We start from the raw sequence: 24,090 nt of genomic DNA, 5'->3' as shown, positions 1-24,090 counted from the left end.
ATTACAATGACGCCCATGTCCGGGCGAGCATAATCATGTTGCAATATGAGTTTTTTCTTCATAAATTATTATTATTTTTTTTAATCGATCCAAAATCTTTGTATAGTACATAACGTTGCTGATTTTACCAGGTTGAAGGTAATAAATGAAAAAGAGTTGCATTCAAAATAAATAAAAGAAAATAAAAGCCACTGTATGCAATGTTGTAAGGTGGAGATTCATCTAGGTGACAGTTTCTTCATGGATAATTCTTTGCTCAAAATGTGAAGTATTTAGAGTTGCAATATCAGTCACCTTCAATTGGCGATCCTAGAGTGTCATATTGTGCACTTTTCCAGTATCTGGTGTAGTGACAGATTTTGATCGCCCACTTGTCATGATTTCACAACCGCGTTTAAAGTGTCCAGTTGACAACAGTTGAAAGTGACGGAGCAGATTTCCTTAGAGTATTTTTATTACCGTTGTGTATGTATGTATGTTATCTTTATCTTTTTCAAAAAAAATAACGTCCCCTCGCTGCTGAACGGGACGTTAAACTCAAAAACAAACAAACAAAAAACTACTATTTGTAAATAGAAATATTTGGAAAAATACGATCATACTAGTTATGCATGAATTCAATACTCATCTAACAGCTGATTCTGTGTTTTAGATGTCAACTTTTGTGCGTGAAGATCAAAACTTAATAATTTCAAATATAGATCTAAGTCTATGGTAAGTGTGTTTCTGTGTTTGTTTTTCATGAGATTAAACATGTCTCGCACAGATATGTAGTGGTAAATGGCAATAGATGTGTTACAACCCTTTAGGAAATATCAGAATAAGCAGCCGAAGGAAACAGCATTGTGAGCTTCGAATCACAAGATAGCTCAATAAGTTGCTTTTCAGAGGAAGAGGGCACGTATCCTCAGTGGTAGAGCGCCTACCTCTGGTGCATGGGATCCTTGGTTCTATTCGCGGCCAAGAAAGGTTGTGATGGGCAACATTATGTTCGTGGGTTTTCTCGAGGTAGTCCAGTCTCATTCCACCAATTTTTCCATCATCACTTGCCTTAATCATTGTCTCCCTTACCCTAAAGGGCATAATCGTGGGGCGTTAAACTGAAAGATTTCATTTCATATTTTTCAACAGAGGAAGTCTATATCCCGAGTGTAGACAGGAAGTTTTCACCTTTTATTTCTTTCTTTCGGGACAATTCAGAAAATAATTGCAAACGTATGTGGGGCGTTCATTGAAGATTTCCCTGGTCCAGTTGTAATTAATGTAGAATGCTGACATGTTACATCTATATGATACATACAGGGGTTAGACAAAAAAATCTAAAACGTTTGCAAAAGTGTGAAAATCGTACCTAGTATTGTGTGGGGCTTCCTTTTGCGTCCAAAACAGCTTGGATCCGATGTGGAATGGACGTATACAGCTCCTGAATCGTGGTGTGTGGAATTTTGTGCCATTTTCCCTCCAAAACATGCTCCAGTTCCTTAAGGGATGCTGGTAGAGGGTAATGAGACCGAACACTCCTTTCTAACTCAAACCACATTGGCTCAATGATGTTCAGATCTGGTGATTGTGGGACCCAGGGGAGGTGTGAAATCTTCTGGTCATGCTCCTCAAACCGTGATTTCACCGTTTTTGCAGCGTGACAGGGTTCCAAATCATCTTTGTAGATGCCATCACCATCAGGGAACAATATTTGGGCCATGGGTAGAACCTGGTTCCCCAAAATGGCCTCATACGCCTTAGCATTCATCATTCAATGCAGGGCTATGATGGGACCTGCAGAAAACCACGATATCACTGCCCATACTGTAACAGAACCACCCCCATGCTTTACTGTTGGGAGCAGACAGTCTGTATCATAGGCCTGCGACGGTGTTCTCCATACGTAAACACGACCGGTTGTTGGAAACAAGGTGAAGGTCGATTCATCGGACCACATTTCGTGTTTCCACTGCTCATGAGTCCACGCCTTGTGGTCTTTGCACCACTGGATACGCCTCTTCGCATTTACTGCTGTGACCAGGGGTTTGGCGATAGCGGTCCTGCCATGAATTTTCATTTTATGAAGTTCCCGCCGCACTGTTTTCGATGAAACCGGGTTCTGTCGGCCGGAATTGAGTTCAGGCGTAATTCTCATTCCAGTGGTCCGTACAATCCGTAAATGTCCATAATCCTAAATAATATTTAATTACGATTAAATACGTTATGAACTGAAAATAAAATGTTTTAAAACGTTCTGTGAATTTTATTTCATTTAAACATCCGCACTTTGCCGAGAAACAGAATGCTTAGTTAATCAGTAAACGTAAAAGGCCTGTAGCATCAATTTTTCTTTCTTTGGGATTATAGTAAAGTTTATAAAGTTTATCATTTACAGTATTCTTTATAGTTATCTAGCTGAAATAACCAGTAGAAAATTTTAGCAGTGATTCTTTTCTGCTTCGTCTTTTTCTTTCTCTCGTCACATCTGTCACAGGTGGATAAAACGGATATGATTGGATCAGATTACAGTTTCCAGATATCTAGGAGCCGGGAGGATGAGATAAGGAAGCGTCTTTCTACTGCTGCCGGTTTTGAGTGAGGATGTGCAACAAAATTGTTGTGACAATTTCCCAATATTAAAGTTTTGGATAAATAGTGTTTTGAAAATACAAATAACTATCATGATCATTTGAACATTCAGTTCGTAAGTAAATTACTCAATAGGAATCGAAATTTTCGGCTAACAAAAAGTAAATAATCTTCATATTGGCAGTGGACATTTTGCTGGGTGAATAAACAAGCAGCCATCTTGGAAAACTTTTTGGGTGAATTCAATTAATGATTGCTTGAATAGTATATATATATATATATATATATATATATATATATATATATATATATATATATATATATAGAAAAGGGAAAATATAATTAAATTTTAGTTTTGATTTGACTCAAAATTTCAAGATAGTAGGAGGTAGTGTTTTTGTGACGTGTGACAATATACTCATGCGAGGCTAAATAGGTTGTAAGTGCTGAGGGGGCGTAATGTAATTTGCTATAATCTTTTTCCTCCCTAGGAACCCTCAGTTCCTAGGTGAGTTTTGTTTTCTATTAGAACATTATGGGATAAATAGTAGGATCGTAGTCTACACTCTCTCTCCCCTTTTAGATCCTTTTCTTTTGTCATAATCTATAAACAATTCAAACATGGTCACTCTCAGTTTTAACAATAGTGAGAATTTTAATGCGCACATATAATCCCACCACATAACGGAGTTATTAATATTTAGTTGATGATTTTCGGATGTTTAGTGTGTAAGTTTTGTAGTGCATATTTCTTATTGTTTTTTTGGGATGCGCACTAGTGATTATATTTGACTTACATTTATTTTGTTTATATATGACTAGCTCGTCGATATAGTCACATTTTCAGTATTGATACTTTAGTGCCGGGTTATTCTCCTGCTACTAAAAACTTCAAACTCGATTTTTTTTTTTTTTTTTTTTTTTTTGTCTGGTTCTAACTAGTTTGCATGCGTGTTTTTTCGCTATGCGATGTTTCTTTATCTCGTGGGGACGGCGATAGACCACATCAGGGTAGTTAAGTGATTGTGTTGGGATACAAACTACTGTAATTCAGTGAGGGAATCCAGGCTTTCGAAGTTTTAATACCGGCTTATTGTTTGTATATTGGAGTTTTTTTCTTTTTTTTTTTTTTTTTTTTTTTCGTGAGGCAGAGTGAAATAGGAGAGTGCTTGGCGTGAACACTGAAATATTACATTTTATTCCGAAATGCTTAACTTTTAATAGTAAATTATTGCATCAATGAAATCGTGTTGTTATTTTTGGTCAGTTTATGATCTGTTCGTAGTTTGGGAGTGGTGCTATTAGCGTCGTACCAAAGCTTATTGTTGATAAACAGAGCCAGTTTACAGACAGCAAATATAAATGATATTTAATATAATTTCGTGAAATGGACATTATAAATTTCGTTTATCAGGGTGCGTGTATGTTGAGTTATTCGTGAATATGATAGTATTTTTCGTTTATTGATAGGTAAGCCTGATATTTAAGCAAATAATTCAGTGATCATATTGCACGAGATGTCAACAGCTAATAGAAAGAAAAAAATAAATGTTAAGGACCTTCGTAAGCCAAGATAGGCCTATTGTTTACGTGGGTGTTTGTGACGGTGAGGGTGTTCCTGAAGCGAATAAGTTGGAAATGGTATATTTAGTGAAGGTAGTAGGAATGATAACTTAAATAAGATTATTTGAGATTAGTCAGCATAGAGAAGGATTAGTTTAGATGAATGAAACGGGAGATTTTCGTGAAGTATTTTCTTAGATAACGCATCATATGCATACAATACCCCGGTGGTATTGTGTACATATGACAACCTAGAATATAAATAGTTAGTGGCGTATTAATATTATTATAGTATGGGATTATTGAGTCTATGAGGCTGTTTCGTGATTTGGTTGGTATTTCGTAGTACTGACGAGTACTTGAGAATATAGATATATTGCTTCGTAATTATGAATATTGTGAATATAATAGGAATAAGCCCAATGATGAGTATACGTATAAGAGACCACTAGATGGAAATGAGTGAGTGCGTGTGTGAATGTGATCGGAGTCTCCCAGACCTTTCGTCGAAGATTATAATTTCGGGAAAGTTAATTCGCATAATTGGTTTCAGTGGAAATTAGTTGTAGTTTGGTATATAAGTGAAGGCAAAGAGTTTGATGACGTCAATAAATATGGATATTTCGCGAAACTCAGTAAACACGTCCGTGTATTAATTAGCAATGCTACTATACCATATATTACATTTCTAATAACGTGGAAAGATTTAGTAAGGACTAAGTAATACAGGTTAACACATCCTATGAATTTTTTTCAATTCATTACTTTTCAGTTTTTTTTTCTTTTTCTTTTTTAATTTTACTGTTTTTATATTCGGGTGTATACTTTCTTTTCACTTTGTTTTCGTATGAGGGGAAGTTTTCATCTCTTTGTATACTTCATGACGTTTGTCGTGGTTCCTTCGGGGCAGGGCAGCGTCGTGGTGTGGGGGAATGTGTATGTGAACGCACTGTGAGAAAGTTTAGCGTTATTTCCGATCACCGATGGATTCGTACTTTAAATATCTGATTTAATTTCAGGCTCTTTCTCCGGACATGTTATTTATCTCTTAGTTAGTGAAGCTCGCTGACATTCTGCTTGATTCGATAGTAATTGTAATCTATTGCTGACCCTCGGGATGAAAAATTGATAATGACGATGATTTAAAAATATTTATTTAGTCCATCTTTTGCTTATAGTATTTTTAATCAGTTTTCTTGAACTGGAGTTTAGATTTTTTTTTCTTTCTTTCTGTTGCCTTTTTTCAACCTACTTTGGTGGTAGCGGAGTTTGTTATTTAGAAATTTCGAAATTCGAAGATGAACAAGCTTTGGGATGTAAATCGTAGTCCTAGAAAAACGTCTGGCAGGTACGAAATAACTATGGTGCACGTATGAAGGGGGACTCCTTAGTAGTGGTCCTCCTTCGTATCTCTGCTTGGTCACAGACTTCCAGTGGGTTTCAGGATAATATAATCGGTTTGTATTGTGAGAACCGTACGTTTTTTGTCGATGTATAATCGTTTCGACTTAAGTCAACAAATGGTTGCACGCTTTTTGTTATCTTCGACGACCCTAATTTGTTCGGTTTCCCTTTTTTTTTTTTTTTTTTTCTGTTCTTTTCCTTGTATCTCTGATTAACGATGACTCCAAGATATTAATTATTCAAAATTTAATAAGCTAGCGTCATTAGAAGAGGGGAAAGGTTAAATTTTAAGTTATATGACTTTTTTTTTTATCGGCTTGGAGGCATTCGATGTTCGCTGTTTTGAATTTTTCTTTCTTTTATCTAAATTTTTGTGTCATTTTTTTACGTCAGTTCATATACTCCTAGATATGTTTTTTTTATTTATTTATTTATGATAAAGGCGTCTTTAACAGATGACATTTTGAATATATATACAGGGTGTAAACTTAATTTCTGACCCACCCTGTCTTTTAAGCAGGGTTGGCAAAAACCATGGTTTTTATTAAAAAAACCAAATAAACCGGTTTTTTTGGTTTAAACCAGGTTTTTTTGGTTTAAACCAGGTTTTTATGGTTTAAATAATTTGCTCTATATATTCATATCATATATGGACAGAAATAAGTTTGTTTCGCCTTGATGTTATTATGCGACAACCGAGTTATGCTGGAAGGGGTCACATAAGCTTAAAGCGGAATAAAAACCGCTTCTCGAGTTACATCCGAGAGAAATTGTCCTCCATTTGAACTCGGAACCAGGACTAATTGGCCACAAATGCGATACGTCTGCCGACTCACTCACGAAGGAATCCTGATAAAAAAAAAAAAAAAAAAAAAAAAAAAAACGTTGTACTGATCTCTGTCAAGAGTCATTTCAGAAGGACAAAAAGATAAACAGTTGCACAACTGAAACCATTACACAGAATTACACATGAACAATTTCAAAGTACTACGGAGTACAGAAGAACTAATTTAGTTCAAGTTAGTTAATAACGACTTTTATTGGTCCAAATTAAAGAAATACACCGACTTAATCTGCATATCAATAAGAAAAGTGAATAAAGATACGAATTATTTGAGTCCACTTTGGCTCAGACTCATTTATACATAAATAGATACCAAAGATACTTATTTCACTAAATGCCTCTCGTGAGGTCTGTATGACCCCCCCACCCCCCACCCCCACACACACAAAAAGTACGGCATTTTCGATGTATTTTATCAATAGTAAACATTGAAACGAAACAATATTTAGAATTTTTCTTCGATTGCAATTACATAACAATAATAACTACAAAAAAATCACAAAATAAACGTTTATAAACTTATTAAAAAAAACGTTGCTTTTGTAGTATAATCTTTTTGAGTAATGAATGGGGAATTTAGGTCTGAATATAATACGAATAATATACGGGAGTGAAACGTGATAACCCACAAATGTGTGTTCATCAAGATTTTACAAACACTTACACTTTTACGAACATTTTTTGTTTTTTGGTTTAAACCAGTTGGTTTTTTTGAAAAAACCAGCTGGTTTAAACCTTGGTTTAAACCATGGTTTAAACCACCTTGGTTTAAACCAGCCAACCCTGCTTTTAAGTTACTTGATTTTTCGCGTTACACACTTCCATATCTTAATTACAGATCATCAAACTGACCTCTATAAACTTCCATATCTTAATTACAACTCTTTCATAGGTTAGTTTTGACCGAGAAATTTTTCATATCTACGTCACTTCCGTTTGGTGTGTTTATCTAGGTATGTTGTTATCACGAACCTGTCTTGTTTACATATACTACGCATAACGAGGTCTATTTTGTAAGTAATACTGTTCATTATCGGACAAATCATCACATTGTTGCCTTTGGCAGTATTTAGTGTAAACTGTAAAATTTCCAGCGATACTGCTTCAACCAATGTAAAATTGTGAGCATTTGTTTGTCGTCACCTGCCGGAAAATTACTCCAACGGGTCGGAAATTAAGTTTACACAAAAAAGAAATCAGATTGATCTTGTGTTAATGTGAATTTATTGGGTAAATTTGCACGGATTTTGAAACCACATACGTGTGTATTTAAAATGTACTCTTTTTTAAAAAAAAAAAAATAAGTGAAGTACTTTTTAAAGTGTAAACTCATATTTTTAAGTGCAAGTGTACAACGTGCAATACAGTACAATGCGAACAGATAGAGAAATGCTTTGCCATTAAATTCAAGTGCTTATTACTGGTCGTGAAATTATCCGAAGCATAACTAAGAAACTGAGAATTAGCTGAAATACTGTAAGGAAGTTGGTGCGAAAGAATGAAGGGGATGTTAAGGATGCACAAAAAAACAGGGCAGCCAACTAAAGTTACTCCAAGAACAAAGAGGCAAATACGGGAATGGATTAAAGACAAACCAGGTGTTGGAACAAGAACTGTAACTAAAAGTCTGAACTTTTCAGAAAGATATCAACCTCAGGGAAAGAAGATTAGTCACATAGCAATCTCTGAATATCTTTTAGACTACCGACTGGGGAAGAAAATGTCATGTGCAGCCTAGAAAACCACTGCTTTCGCAGAAAAACATATCCGACCACTACAACTTTTTTTAAGAGACTGCAAGATGAAGGCTTTGCTGATGACTCTCGTGAGGGACGGATGAAACGTTCTCACGTGCTATTTACCGATGAGAGTCTGGTGGAGCTCTTTCCTGTACCGAACCGGCAAAATCATCGGGTTCGAACATAGTCTCCTGAAACGATTCCTCCTATAGGGAGGCCTAAGTTCAGCCTAAAGGTTATGGTGGCAGGAGGAATTTCAAGTATGAGAAAACGGAACTTATTGTTGTTGAGAAAGAAAAGACGATTGAACTACCGAAATGAAATACTTCCAGTTTACCGAGCGTGTCTTATTAATCCCATCATGTTTTCTGTTCAGCAGTACGCGATTTTGATGCAGGATGGAGCCAAATGTCACACTGCAAAGGCAACGATGAATGTGATCGCCAAGGAGTTCCCCGGAGCGTGGAATGACTGGCCAGGTAATAATCCTGACCTTAATGTTATTGAGCACTTATGGTCTCGACTGCAGGATAGCGTATTTCAGAAACCAAGGCCTCGAAACAGAGAAACTTTGATTCAACGCCTAAAAGAAGTGGTTCATCATCACACAAGAGGAATGTCACAACCTAGTGGAGAGTTTCCGAACTAAGATCTTACAATGCTTGCAACGTCAGGGAGACAGTACTGATAAATTGGACATTTTTCTTTTCAAATAAATCAGATGTGCAACGTTTCTTCATTGTATTCTTACTTATTCATGCATTTCATAAAATTTCTAGGTGGGTCAGAAATTAAGTTTACACCATATATATATATATATATATATATATATATAATTCATTGATATGCAACAATTTGCATTTTATTTTAATTTTTTTATAAATATTTTCATTTAAAGAGCTTATAACTGGTGTTCTGGGGATTTTAGTTCCGAAATAAGTTCGTGGTCTTAGAGTCGTTTTCCATACACAGAAATTATTCTCCACTAGATATACCTGTAATCCGATATTCACAATGGTTGGTCGACTATATCTCTGCCAGTCATTGCAGAATGGTGTAATTAACATTAGCTAGGCCTAGCTAATCACAAATAAACAGGAATATTAAGCACATGCGTATGCAATTAACAGTATTTTCATTGTGTAAAATATCTCGATGGGTTAAAAAGGAACTAGTTTATTGATTAAAATTTTGGTTGAAGATTTGCTGAAGTTTTGTATTATTTTGATTTCAGTGATTGATGTTTTCACGATAATACTATTGTCCGTATATACAAACTTCCGTTATTACGAATTCAAATATTTACTTTAATATCTTTGTAATTAATTTGGTATATTCTTTTGCTAGACCGCGACTGTACTGCAATATCTGTAAGTGAATGTAGTTATCCGAAATTTTGTTTCATACCGTAATACTGATGTTTAAGACTCCTGGGTATTAAATAACAAAATCTTTTGTAAATTGCTTATTTTTGTACATCAATTTCAATTTTCTGCGCCGTCTCCCTTAGTCTGCGGTGAGTGTACTGACACCATTTCCTGGAACTGCAGCGTTGATCCAAGTTCTTAACCATTATTCGAAACAAAAGATAAAATATTAACGTTTATGTTTAATGTTTCAATGTAAATTCAATATTTCTATATATGATTTTTCTGTACGGCCGAGAATACCTCTGCGAACTACGAAAATTTTTCGTAACCAGTGAAGAATCCTTAGCAATCATTCTACTCCAAAATACTTTCAACAACCAAAGTGAAAGTTTAACTGGTATTAATTTAGTGCGTTCACCCTTATAAAACAGTGTTTCCATAATCACTTATTTGGAGCTGCTATAGCACGAAATCACATCTGATTCATATCTTTCTAGAAGTGTAAATAGTGACAGGTTAGTGCAGATAGTCAAATATGTCTGAATCAAAATAAATTTTAGAAATCAAATAGCACATAATTTGGTTAAACAGGAATAATGTACCGAAAAGATACCTAAGTTATGAATTATCATGATTTCGAATATGTCCAAATACAGTGAAACAGTTAACCAAAAGGAATTATTAATTTACCAGAACTGTGATTTACTAAATTTTATTTCTCTATACACTGTCTTCTTCACAAACAGATAATTTGCTCGAAGACATATATTGACAACATGATGGAACAGTCTTTTTTATTTATATATACATCTGAAATAATTCTGGAAGAATCTGGAAAAATCACAATATATTTAATGCTATGGAACATTTCCGTGACAACTAAGATCCGAAATATTTGTTTTACCTTCTTTATATTTTTGAATGATTCAATTTGTACAATGTTATTAAAAATTTCATGGACACTTGCTGTGGCAAATAAAGCCATAAGAAATTATTATTATTATTATTATTATTATTATTATTATTATTATTATTATTATTATTATTATTATTATTATTATTATTATTATTATTATCATCGACTGTTTGGAAAATTATCTGAAATTACAAATCTTATGTAAAATACTGAAGAAAGCATATCACTCTTTACTTCCATAGTGGATGTAGATATTTCTGTTTTGAGAACTATTAATTTGTTTAATTTTGCAAAGTTTTTTTAACGTTTAATTTGAATATGTTGAATTATAGATAGTAAATAAAATCCAGTTGGATTTTTTATTTTGTATAAAATGTAGATTAATGCATCCTAACAAACAATATTAGTGTAGTTAAGATTTTATTTTATTTATGCGTAAATTTTCAGTTTGGTGTATTGGTGTGGATTTATTGTTCGTTTTACAGAGTATTTCGATAGTGAATGTTTTAAACTAACATCTTAGCTGCCCTCCCTTTTATATATGAAAGTAGAATCAATACCCGGCTTAGGCATACACTGAAAATGTCAATCGAACTTATGAAGTAATATCTGATATTATTACTATTTCATTTAAATATGACCTAGATATATTCAGTGCTGCATAGCACAGAAGAAGATAGAGTAATCATTGAAACAGCGACTAGTCAAAAAATATTGGAATAATTTCATTACAGAATTGGATTGTGAATTTTCTTTCTAGGTTATTCTTTAATGTGGATAAGTTTGATATCTTATCTTTTTTCTCTCTATTTATTTCTCTTTCTTTTCTTTCTTTCTTCTCACAGTCTAATTTTCGTCTCATGTCCTTTCTATCCTAAAAACATTTTTTTCTTTCTTCGGTGAAGTGGCCGCCTTATCTAACACACGGTTAATATATTCACTATGTTTTCTACGGAGACCGTTGCTATAGACATGACATGAGAGAAGGGGGTTAGACAGGGATCCCCACGATGGGTTTGCATCTGACCAGTAAAGGTGATTCTGTTTACCTCATCTTACACATAAAAGTTAGCTTGGTCACTGAACAACACCTGTCTATGAAGTTTGGATTATTGTCGCCTGATCCAGAGCACATTCTACAAACTGTAATCGCCGATCAGGGTCATCCTCCGGGAGATGGTGTTGCAACTGTAACATGTACGGGTGCTATTAGTGTGTGTTCAACACACGCAGGATTGAACTCTTGACACGGGATATTGCTGATAACGCGCGTACTGCAATGTGGACTTTCACAACCGGTGCCACAATTGCTGTTGCAGTCTCGTCGGTGGCTGTTCTTGGACGTCCACTGAGTGGCTTGTCCGCCACATAACCTGTTGCACAAAATTTGTCCAGTAACTTGGAAACTCTCATATATGAAATGTCATTTTTCTCAGGATGCCGAGCATTGAAGTCAGCAGTAATCACTCTGGTACTTCGTTCACCACTCATTAACACAATTTCAGTGCGTTCCTCCTGTGTAAGTAGTATTGTGTATCACCTGCAACGATAAAGTAAATTTATCACCTCCTTGCAATTTTAAACTTTAACAGGTCATAACTCCTACACAAATAAAGATATCACAAAACGGATTTCACAAGTGTATTCCTCAGAAAAAGGCAGTATAAAATCATATGCAATATAACTCTTTCTCATTTGAAAACCGTAACCCAAATCCAAGATGGTGGATTTCAAGATGGCCGCTGCTGTCTCCATAGCTCCTATAAGTTGGGTTCTCACCTATAGACACCTCATAGCAAACGATATTATGATCCCTCACACCATTCAACTTTTATAGGAGTGTATCCAGACTTTTGCGTCACCCTGTAGATAATCAAAGAATAGACTAAATGTGTTTGCATGTTCATGTGCGTGGTTTCCTCTGTCATTCAACCATTATCATCTATCTAATCTCACCGTCTCCCTTAGCCTCAGTGCATAAACGTAGGACGTTAGACTCAATGTTTGAATGTTTTCAGATACCGAGATATTATGTTAAGAGTATAATTATTGTATGGTACTGTTTTATTGGATTCCAAATACAGGAAGTTGTACTCATAATAAGTATTTAGATTAAGAAAATAAGGTTACATTTTTTTCATAAAAATAAATAGAAGCGTTGGACGGGTTTGAGAATGATGAAGACTTTTTTTTTCCCCCTAACCCTCACCATAAATGATAGTGTCGTGAGTCAGGGAGAATTATTTAGTCATAGAACTTCAGGGAAATCGATCTATGAATGTCAGTGTGAACCTTAAAACTTGTTAAAACATTATTCTTGTCCTTTCATGACTTCATCTTTTATTCCAGCTGTATGGGGTCCGTTTTTAATCATATCACCGGCTTCGACACTTCATAATTGGCAACAAGAAGTGGCACGTTTCGTGCCGGAATTCAAAGTAGTTCCATATTGGGGAAATCCACAGGTATATGAAAGTTTATTTTTAATAGTTCTAGAGTTTTGTTTGTAATTTGTGTAACAATTTAGTCAATAAGTAAGCAAAGTACATATTTATAAAAATACTATTTTTCGGCCGTTATAAGCACAACATAAATCTCTGAAGCAAGTGTAATGTAACTGGCAATCTGGCAAGGTAACAGTTATCTTAACCAAACTCTTGAACTTTTCGTAATGCTTTTTAAAGAAATTACTGCATGACTCACTTTTGTGTAATGTTAATGTGTGTAAATAAACATCAGTTTTGTGAAGAGGTATGAAAAGAAAGATTAAAAATACTATCGAACTTTAAAGTCATTTCTTTTATTCATGTTCTTAAACGTGTATCCTTTCTGCATTTCTTAGTTCTGTTAGATAACTCGATATCTACACCCTGAAGGGAATGGGAAAGCAACGATGTATATATTTCGAATTTTATCTTGCCATTCTGATACATGTATATATCGGAAAACCCTGAATTGAGTTTGGTAGTCTCGGAAGTCCAATTTGGGGCCTACCACATGCCTCTTTTAAAGTCGAAACATTATTGCTACTTCACTATTTCAGTGAAGCATTTTGTTTGTTTATTTATTGTAATAAATTTTACTGTCAGTGGTTTAATTAGAGTCGAATAGTTAGCGGGCTCTGATGACCGATGAGAGTACACGTGATTCGGATTCATTGTTAAATATGCATGTAGGTTCACTTCTCATATACGAGGAGGGATGTATGAGAGCTTCTGGCCTGACACACAAGGAAAGGCATAACCTATCGAAGTGATATTTACATTCTTCTCCAAAGTCCATATTTTCATTCGGTGGTGCTATGGAGTGTATCTAACATCTCGTTTCATCTTTGAGTAAAATCTTTCCATGTTTTAATTCAGCAATTCAGCAGATGTGAAATAACACTCTTTAAAGGATTGCTTCCTGTAATATGTTCATAACTGTATAGACCTGCTCTAGGACAGCACATTCAGATCCAAGTGCACGAACACCACTTGATTCCATTGGATCATACTGATAACAAAAGTAAAATTCTAAAATAATAAAAATCGCTGCTAACAAAATTTAGTTATTATATTTCCTTCCATCTTTTGTGCATCTCTCGAACTCAGTGGGTAAAATACCTTCACTTTTAGTCTAGAAGTTCATTGTCCTGTTAAAAGCATTACATACCGAGATCTACTGACTTTTTTCTTTTAACGTTCTTCCATGTATATGACGTACGTATTCATTTTTCGTAGTTAATTTTGTGTTACAACTGTTTGATTCCTTTCTTTTGATAGGAACGCAGAATATTGAGGCAGTTCTGGGATACCAAGAATTTACATACTAAAGAAGCTAGTTTTCATGTGGTAATAACTAGTTATCAGTTGGTCATTACGGACTTCAAATATTTCAATCGCATAAAATGGCAATACTTAATCCTCGACGAAGCTCAAGCAATCAAAAGTACAAGTAGGTAAGTATAATACGTATTGTGAAAAGTGAAGATCAACACTTTTACTTTTAAAGAAATTTATTCAAAGGAAACATTGTAATTTAACCAGTGTATTTTAATCACCATATTTTCAATAAGCATATAAATATTTCAGTGTTCAGAAAGTACAATTTCAAGAAATGTAATAATCAAGCATTTTTGTATTTACTTATTTACTTAAATTGTATGTTGAAAATTAGTAATTTATACAGGAATATGACTCGTCACCTAGAGTAACAACTTTTTACAACCTGTGAAGATATATTTCGTATACTTCATCTTTTTATACATAGAAATAATTTTTACCTTCATTTTTAAGTCTAGTCCAACTTGAAAAACAAGCTGATTAAGGTTCTTGCTTAATACAAGAATGCGGTAAAGGTACGTCATTAGAAAACTGCAGCAAACTAGTAGGAAGCATGTAAAATAATCTCACGTTGAGTTTCAAACAAAACGGGAATAAAATAAGCATTGAGGGTGAAGCAAAGAATAAATAAGAGAAAAACATAATAAAAGATGATCGTATACAACCAACAATATTACAGTATGCATATTTTGATTTGCTTGATCGTCCTGTTAAGCTCATTTGATTTTTCTAATCTTCTTAGTATGAGCAGTAATTTGTGTAAACCTTTCTTCCTTATGTTGATGCTGTAAGAGAGTTTCTGAAAAGAATTTACCAGTAAATCAATTTTTAAAATACCTTTAAAATACATTTGTTGGTAAGTAAGATTAAGGTAACTGTTTTGAAATTCCAAACAACTCCATTGTATACAATATATATACAGTAGACTCCCGAGTATCCGGCCTAAATATGGCGGAAGGGCAGGCCGCATAACAAAAAGCCGAATAGGCCGGAGTTCTATGAACCCATTTCTTTATGAACATTAAGCATACTCCAAGAACAATTTACGAATACAGTACTGTACATACTGTACAGTTATAATCAGGAACAGCGGCAAGCGTACTGCATTGAGGTCCCTTACATATAGACGAAACAAGAAGCAGAACGCTGCTTTTTTCCTGTCCAACTTGTATTTTGCATATGACACGTAGGAAGATCGTAGCAAACGCCCACTTCCAATGCCATGACAATGTTGCCAATGTAACGCCTTGCCTTCCTCATTTAATTATGATAGAAGAAAACTAGGCCGGATAATCGCGAGACCGATACTCGGGAGTCTACTGTGCAACGTTCACTTTTACGTTCAATTTAAAATGTCGTTGTTGGGTCTCCCACTTTGAATGAGGAATTTGGATTATTATTGAAATAGTGCATTTACTTTAGTTGTACATCTCTTCTATATCTCTAGGAGAATGATTATAAGTTTCGTTCGTTGAAAATTCATACTTTTGCTTTTCAGTGTAAGATGGAAATTGCTTCTTGGATTTAGTTGCCGAAATAGGTTGTTGTTGAGCGGAACTCCTATTCAAAACAGCATGGCAGAGCTGTGGGCATTGTTGCATTTCATTATGCCCACTTTATTCGATTCTCATGACGAGTTCAACGAGTGGTTTTCCAAAGATATTGAAAGTCACGCTGAAAACAAAACCAGTATAGATGAAAGTAAGTTAAATTTAATTATTTGAATATTTTTACTCTGTTTGTTGGTTGAGTTACTTACAATTTACATATAGAAGTACTCATATGATAAGAGCTTACAGAAAATATAAAGATAAAATCTTATAGAAAACAAACCAAAATTAGGTTTCAATGGTAACTTGTTAAACTAATAAAACTCCAACTGACCAAGGCAGTAAATATATTTTAATAGTATATATCTGTGTTATAGTTTCAGCTATGTAACATATACTCTTAAAATATATTTATTACTTTGGTCAGTTGGAGTTTTATTAGCTATTTTGAATGTTCCATTAAATTCTGCAATGAATAATTTACAAGTTAATAAACTAATGTATTCTTACTCTTGTGTAATTTAAAAAGCTGGGAAACATTAAAAGCATAGAGACTACAACTTCGCGTATCTTTGTTTCAGAACATCTTTCACGTCTTCATATGATTTTGAAGCCATTCATGTTACGTCGTATAAAAAAAGACGTTGAAAATGAGCTTTCTGATAAAATAGAGATAATGGTCTATTGTCCATTAACTACAAGACAGAAGCTCCTTTATTCTGGTAAGTTGTTTAAATTATTTTTTTTTCTTGCTAGTAGATTTCTCTTACGCGATAAAATATTTTAAGTAATTTTACTTTTAAAGTAAATATTTTCATTTATATATAATTGCTAATGTAAAGAACACATTTTACAATTATAATCAAATTTACTAACCTTGTACGTAGCTAATAAATATAAAAATCAGTTTTGCACTTTCAAACTTTCCAGAGACAAGGTTTATTTTCATAGAAGTAGGCGTCTAAAGAAACTGTTCCTTCTTGTTTCTTTGTGTGTGATACATAATTAAAAATTGAAAAATGATAAGTATTAAGCACCACATCTTATTATTACACCACAGGAAGTTAATATTGAATGAAGGAAGTTAATTTCGGTTGTTCTTGCTACTACTTTTGTCAAGAGAGTTGGGTTTCTCCCTAACACATACGTTTACTTCTCACGAAAACCTCTTGTATAATTATGGTGAAAAGCAGTATGAAGTTGAATTCAACCGTCTTGAAAACAGCTTTTTAAGTGTGATTTTTTTTTTCTTTTTGAAGCACTAGAAACAAATAGTTAAAAGAATATTATTTGGTCCAATAATGAAACAAGTGAGACTCGTTTTCAAAAATTTGTTTGTTTGCTTAACAAATCCAATTTTGAACTAGAAAAGATGTGGTTGAATAAGAAATAGAAGACAGTAATTGAGAAATACAAATAACACCGGCATAAAAATAAAATTACCAATATGAGATGGAGCCTCCCACTACAAAATTAAAGATTATACAAATTGAGTCCGCCATGTTACATTGTGTTACTCTTCCATTAGGTGAGTGACCAGCTGTTTGCAAAAGGCATTTTCGCATTGCTCGATTGGGTTGAGTCCGTTCCATTTACTTTCCTGGTGTTTTTATTCTTCTATTTTTAACTTGCCGTGATTAGGGTTCCAGGGAAAAGTCAAAACGAGGAAATGTTAAACCTGTAAAACCGGAAAGCCCGTAAAAAGTCAGGAAATTGAGAAGACCGTGGAGTCAGGAAATTGAAGAAGACCGGGAATAGTCAGGGAACTCAGCTGTCAGGAACTTTCGATTTGTTAAGAATGAAGATTTTTTTTAAACATTTGAAATGAAAATTTTAAGACAATTTCAGATGTTTGAGTGGTTGTTTTTTAATTGACAGCTTCAAACTTAAAAACTTTTCTGTATTTTCTACTAACGATGGTATAACAAACTTATTTTCTATAATTGCGCGCATTATCTTTTGCTTGTACTTGTGCAGTGGAATATCTTATTCGTGACTCATCTACAAGGTGCAGTTGGATCAACAGTCTAATGGGGAAATTCATTTTCGACGCACGAATAATTTCAACTCCCACTGGTTTCGATTTTACCGGAGTTTCCGTCCTACATTACGTGAGGTTAGCTTATCACACAAATGGAATGATTTTGTGCGGTTACTCGTATTTGAGCTGTATGTTTTTATTGTAATGTATTTTAATTCGCAGCGAGTTTTATTTCGAAACTGCTTATGACTTTATGAAAACAGGTGATAAAATTGCACATCAACGTATGTATTGGGCCAATGCTTAGTGAATAGCCGGACTAATTTCATCGGACTCTTGATATTTAAATATGGAATACGTGTATAGATATCAAAATATACACCCTACTTTGTACTTACAAAGCAATATTTATTATACATTTATAGGTACATATTCCATCAATAATTATACATTTGTAATGATTTAATTGATAATGATGATTCGTCTCATAAATTTTTTAAAAAATATTGATTATTATTAGTTTAAAATTATTCTGACATAAAAAATGATGCAGCAGTTTGCGAACAATTTTTCTGGTACATGAGTTCAAATGAACTTTCGGTGTGTTTGTGTGTGTGTCTCTCTCTCCCTCTCTCTCTCTCTCTCTCTCTCTCTCTCTCTCTCTCTCTCTCGTAGTTATTCTTTAAGCCAAATTTTTGCATGCGTTTTCAACGTCAATACGAAGTGTTCAAAGTTTTATATAAGTTGTTTTATTATTATAAGACAAGACATTAAAAAATATTTTGTAGCTGAAATGCAGCTTTTGACAGAAACTGTTCTAGGGTTTGTAGGGTGTGTCTCAGTGGGGACACCCTTGCTAGTACCCCTCTCGAAAAATATGTAACAAAGATTGGATTTCTTTATTTAGTAATTTGCAGTCAAATGAAAAACAAGAAAAAGGGATGGCCAAAATTCATGATTCAAATTATTATAAATTAATGATAATAATTTGTTTCTAGTATTCTGTGGAAGTAACGAAGTTTCATGACGGTTGTTGTTTTAATGTTGACATCTTCATACGTTTACTGTAGGAAAAAAATCGTAAATGGGATCTCAATCATGCCCGTATGTTGTTGTTCTGTACCTTGTTTCTCGCCAAAATCATTAGTCTTGGAACTAGTTTTCGTCTGTTAATAACAATAAAACGCTTTTGGGATTTGTGAAACTACGAATTTGTAATGATGGACTTCTTTCACTCATATGAGTAATGTTCTGGGACACGATTTTTTCTCAGAAATAAGCTGTTCTCTGCTCGCCTTTTTTTGGCATGATGATTTAGTTCACTTTCGCTGTAGCATTCGCAGCGGGATTATAGAACATTATTACAAGAAATTAACACAGAACATTATTAAACAATAAATAGCAACCTGAAAATGATTGTATACGCTTTATTATCTTGTATTAAGCGCGCGATCACGTTGTAGGTCACAATTTTCATTTATTATCTTAGAAATTTAACAATGCTTAAACGCCTAGACTAAACACAAAAACTGACCTTGTCCCAAAAATGAAAAGAAGTAGCAAATGCAAGTTGATTTATGCAGTGGATCAGGGCGAGGTGCGTAGCAGATTAAAAATACTTAATTCAGTCGTCAACAATAGGTTTTTGCTTACGACAGCGTAATGTTGTATACAAAGGCAGTCGAGAAGTGAAGGGGTGAAGTTCATAACAGCTTTCTCCTGCTTTAGCATGGTTGTTCAAATTGCAGAGTCAGTATGAAAAGTGAAGAGCAATTGTTCCGGTGTTCGATGTATCCAGTATTTCAATAACAAGGATGTCAGTCTCCAAAGTATTCCAAGACCACTTTTTTTTTTTTTTTTTTTTTTTTTTTTTTTTTTTTTTTTTGCAACATTTTCAGAAGCATCTTTTCGCTAAGTAACAAAGGACGGGAAGGGGTAGCAGTGAGATGAGACGTATAATATATATATATATATATATATATATATATATAGATGACCACGTCCGTTTGAATATTGGAAATAATTATGTCTTTGTAAATCAAGAAAACAAGGTAGTACTTTCTGACTTTGAGTGTCATCCAATTTCTGACTTATTTCTACAGACCTTAAAGGTTTCTGGTGATGATGTGTGCTTAAATATGGATTCTACTTTGCAAGTTGGTACGAGTTTAGGGACGAAACAAAGTAGTTTACAGGAATTCTTAGTAAAAGATAGCACTATAAATGCAGAATTATTATGGTATATTCAAAGTGTAAGACATAGGTGCTGCTGGAGGATCACTTCGTCGCATGAGAACCAGAGGAACGTAACTCCAAGAATGCTGTTTTCGTTTTCTTCATGTTTGTACATAATTTTGGAAGCCTCACTTGGTGTAAATGGAGCGTAACGCCATCTGTTCTTCTTGTCCATCATCTGTTGTAATATAGCTCAATTACTATCTTATTAAAAACACATCTTTCTAAGAAAATAATATTTTTATCCTTTCGCCTGTAAACCTACGTTCCTCTGGTTCTTATGCGACGACTTATGTTCTCAGATAGTGAGATTGTCGGGATAATGCAGCTTCAACGTGACAAAATAGCATACATATTAGTTTATGGTTTACCACCATACTTCAGAGGTAAACTAGTTCAGGTGTTGAAGACATACCGTATTTGCGCGAATATGGGCCGCACCTAAACTTTTGAGAAAGATTATAGAAAAAATAAATCTCGAATATAGGCCGCACTACTAAATTTACGAGAAAGTTCAATTAGACAGTAATTTAAGTTGCATGTCTCTCCTTTCCCTTCTTCAACTCTCGCATAACTAAGGGTGACATCACCAGCAGGACAGGTTTTGCGCATTGAGAAATCTGGTGACGTGACTAATGCAAGCGAAAGTGTAAGGAAGTTCAAAGTTCATTTATTCGAGGAAAGTTGATCATTTGGTTTGTGAGTGACGATGGCAAAGGAGCGTACTAGTTACACAGCGAAATTTGAAACTTCAGGTTATCAGCTATGCAAAGTAGCATGGAAAGTGGGAAGCTGGACGCAGATTCGGTGTTGAAAGAAACTTCGTCAATGGTGTGCAAGTGAAGAGAAACTTTTAAATAGTTTGAAAAGTCGTTGTTCATTCTGAGGGCAAATATCCAGATGTGGAAAAAGATTTGCTTGATTTTGTAGTTTAAAATAGGAAATATAGATATGCCGTTACAACTGAAATGATCTAAAGTGAAGGTTGCAAAATAATACGTGTACATGTCATTTTAAAACTGATAATTTATGATGTGAGGGGGAAATCTCGATTATAGGCCGCACCATGATTTTTCAAGCCAAAATTTAGGGGAAAAAAGTGCGGTCTATATTCGCGTAAATATGATATATGTGAATTTCTGGAGTACCGTAAAGGAGTAAGTGTGCATGCGTTATTTGAGATAGGCGTTTTAAGGGAATTTTACAGCTTTTGATCTTTTATTAGCTTTCAGAGAGACACTATATATCAAGGTTCAGTCAAATATCAAGGTTCTCGCGAAATGATCCTGCAATACTTAATATAGGAAGCTATGGGTTATTTACTTTGCGGGAGCTTTTAAGGCTGCATTTGATATAACGAACTGAAGAATTGTTGAATTTCTAAGAACTGTGCATAACTTATTTAAGAATATTTCATCATTTCATGCCGACTACACTTCTATAGAGGCTCAGAAAATTTTCCAATGAAGTTGTTCTTTGTTGGATGACAAGCAGAGTTGCCTAGCGAGCCGTTAACTTTCATGCTATCTTTTATATTCAACGTGTCAGAGAATATAAGAAAGTTCCCAGATTTTTGAGTTATCAGATCATGTCAAGTATGTTGGAATAACATAAAATACTTATTCCTGAACTTAATTTTTTAAAGCACTTGCTTCAGAAGTAAAATCTTCCCTTACTGAATTTCGAAGTGACTCTCCTCTCAGCCGTTTCTTTAGATCATTTTATTGGACGTGATAAAGAATGTGAAGAATAAAACTAGAAATTTCTAGATCTTCGAGTTCATGTATACGAATTGATGAAGTAAATTAAGAAAATCTTTCTGAGAAAAACGTTGACCTTGGTTTTGTTACACATACTGTCTTGAAGAATTGTCAGGTAATAACGGATTCGGACATTTTGGATTTTCGCCGAAGTTGCAGAAAGTGTGTATATTAACTTGTTCTTAAACTTCCTGAGAAGTCTCCTTTGAAATTATAAATTGACTAGAGCTCTTTCGTTTTTGGATCCTAGTGTGTCTGCAGGGTTCTGATGTAGTAGTGAATCACATGAAGTCCTTTCTAGCTGTACTAATCGATTAGATGGCATTAGAACAGATAGAGTTGTGGGGCAGTTGAAAGAGTTTTGTTCGAATCCAAATTGTAACACAATTATGAGTCAGTATTCTCAAACTAGTCAGTCTTTGCATTACTTTTGGCTAAAGAAGTCAGCTTTGGCTACGATACTTCAGAGTAAAATAATTTAAAGATGTAAAAATGGTTTTGATTTTCTCATAAAAATTCAAATCTAGAAAAAGGATTTTCAATCAGTTCAATATGTGTAGTAGATAATTTAAAAGAACAAACTTGAGTAGCATTCTGACTTGTGTACAATTCTGAAACTTCTTCGAGAAATCATTTATAAGGAAATCCATTGATTATGCACGAAATGCTCGTACTTGTTTTGCAGAAGCAATAAATCAACGACGAAAGGGAAAAGAGGGTGGGGGGAGCTGAAGACAGGAAAATAAAGATCATTCTGAACGAGCTTGATGCGAAGATGATTAAAATAATGGAAGATATAAGCAATATTGATGAGGAAATATAGCATTTAGAGAGAAATTAATTACGTGATATTATTGACTGTTTTCTAAAGATGGTGTTAATATGTCGCAGCCAGTTTTATGTACACTTATGTCCAAAATGATTGTCGCATATCTATAACTGTCTTCTTGTAAGAATATAATTTGATAATGACTTTGCAGGGTACTTTTAATATTGATAGTATGTGTAGAATCGGCAAATGTATATTTGTGGTAAATTTCATAGGAAAAGAATTATAAATTCGAAAATTAGAATGAGTAAAACAAAATTTTGCTAAATGGACAAGAAAGTTTTATTTTCGTTTTAATTGTTTTATTTACTGCTCTTTTGACGTGAAATTTGCCACAGAGATATCTTTGCCGATTATACACATACTAACATTATAAGAAATACCGGGCGAATTCGTTAGCAAATTATATTTCTACAAAAACATATTTATAGACATGCGACAATAATTTTGGACATGAGTGTACATACCTTCACCCTTTTTCGATGAATATCTTCCTGCGATTTTTATCCTTTCATATGTGACGAAACTTCCATCATATGACTAAAGTTATAGCTAAAAGTTTCAGGGAAGATGTTTAATTTCTTGATTTGTGCAGGAATTTTTATTAGGTAATTGTTTCATAAATTCGTAATTAAATACGCTGTATTTGTTTTTATAGTATTCATTTTTCTAGTTGATTAGGAAAAGTATATTATGTACATCGTTATCATTTTTTTTAAATCATCATGGAAAAGTCTGTATTGATAATATATCATTGAAAATGCCAAAAAGCTTCTGGAAAACTGGGAAAGTCAGAATTCCCCCCCCCCCCCTCCGTTATTTTTGTCGTCACCCTTAAGGTTTTTTCAGGAATTGCAGCTATCTGTAAGTAAAATGATAAGACTAATTCAGTATGTCACTATGCGACACCAACTTCTGGGATCCGATAAAATTTCGCAGTGTTAATGTCACATTTGTTGTTAAATTATGAAACTTACATGTAAAAAATTAAATAATATACAATATATTTACAATATGCAGTGTATCAGTTTCTACTGTGGCAGTTTTTAAAACTTTGTTGTGCAAGTTCCATACTTCAGTTACAACCCCATACAAAATAATACCTAGAAATGTCAGAAAAATCTAGTTGGACCATTCTTTTCAGTCCACCTTCCAAAGAATGTTGTTTAAAATGCTCCCATCTTCTCATTCTCAATCATAGTGCGCACCGTCTGGTTATAATATTAGGCTTGTTTGAATATGCTCTAAATGTTGCACAACATTCTCACGCGAAAAATTCATGTAAACATCTGCTATCATGATATTCCCTTTGAAAATATCCCGAAATACTGATACGTGTATATGCATGAGAAATTGCCTCTTTCGAAAAACAGTGACGGGATATTCAGCCAGTCTATCCAGCATTTTGTTGCAGGTACACTTTGTATGTATGTAGCCGTATAGAAGTGAAACGAGACAGTGTAGTTGTCTTCACCGGAATGAATGGCCTTTTTGTTCGTGAAAA

The 24,090-nt window shown here is 34.1% G+C and overlaps 1 protein-coding gene across 2 annotated transcripts in view; it reads left to right on the top strand.

Moving 5' to 3' along the window:
- Window positions 1-24,090, top strand: part of Ino80 (chromatin-remodeling ATPase INO80) — a 196,354-nt gene that overhangs the window by 65,747 nt on the left and 106,517 nt on the right. For both annotated transcript variants that reach the window (XM_081759007.1, XM_081759006.1), the window contains exons 12-15: window positions 12,757-12,872; window positions 14,172-14,347; window positions 15,730-15,932; window positions 16,363-16,503. In XM_081759007.1, coding sequence (XP_081615133.1) covers window positions 12,757-12,872; window positions 14,172-14,347; window positions 15,730-15,932; window positions 16,363-16,503 — 636 coding nt within the window. The remainder of the gene's footprint in view (window positions 1-12,756; window positions 12,873-14,171; window positions 14,348-15,729; window positions 15,933-16,362; window positions 16,504-24,090) is intronic.

This window comes from Thermobia domestica, chromosome 5 (assembly GCF_964235325.1).
Source record: "Thermobia domestica chromosome 5, izTheDome1.hap1.1, whole genome shotgun sequence".
Taxonomy (NCBI): domain Eukaryota; kingdom Metazoa; phylum Arthropoda; class Insecta; order Zygentoma; family Lepismatidae; genus Thermobia; species Thermobia domestica.
Note: the sequence above shows the minus strand (reverse complement) of the source record. Positions and strands in the feature narration are given on the sequence as shown.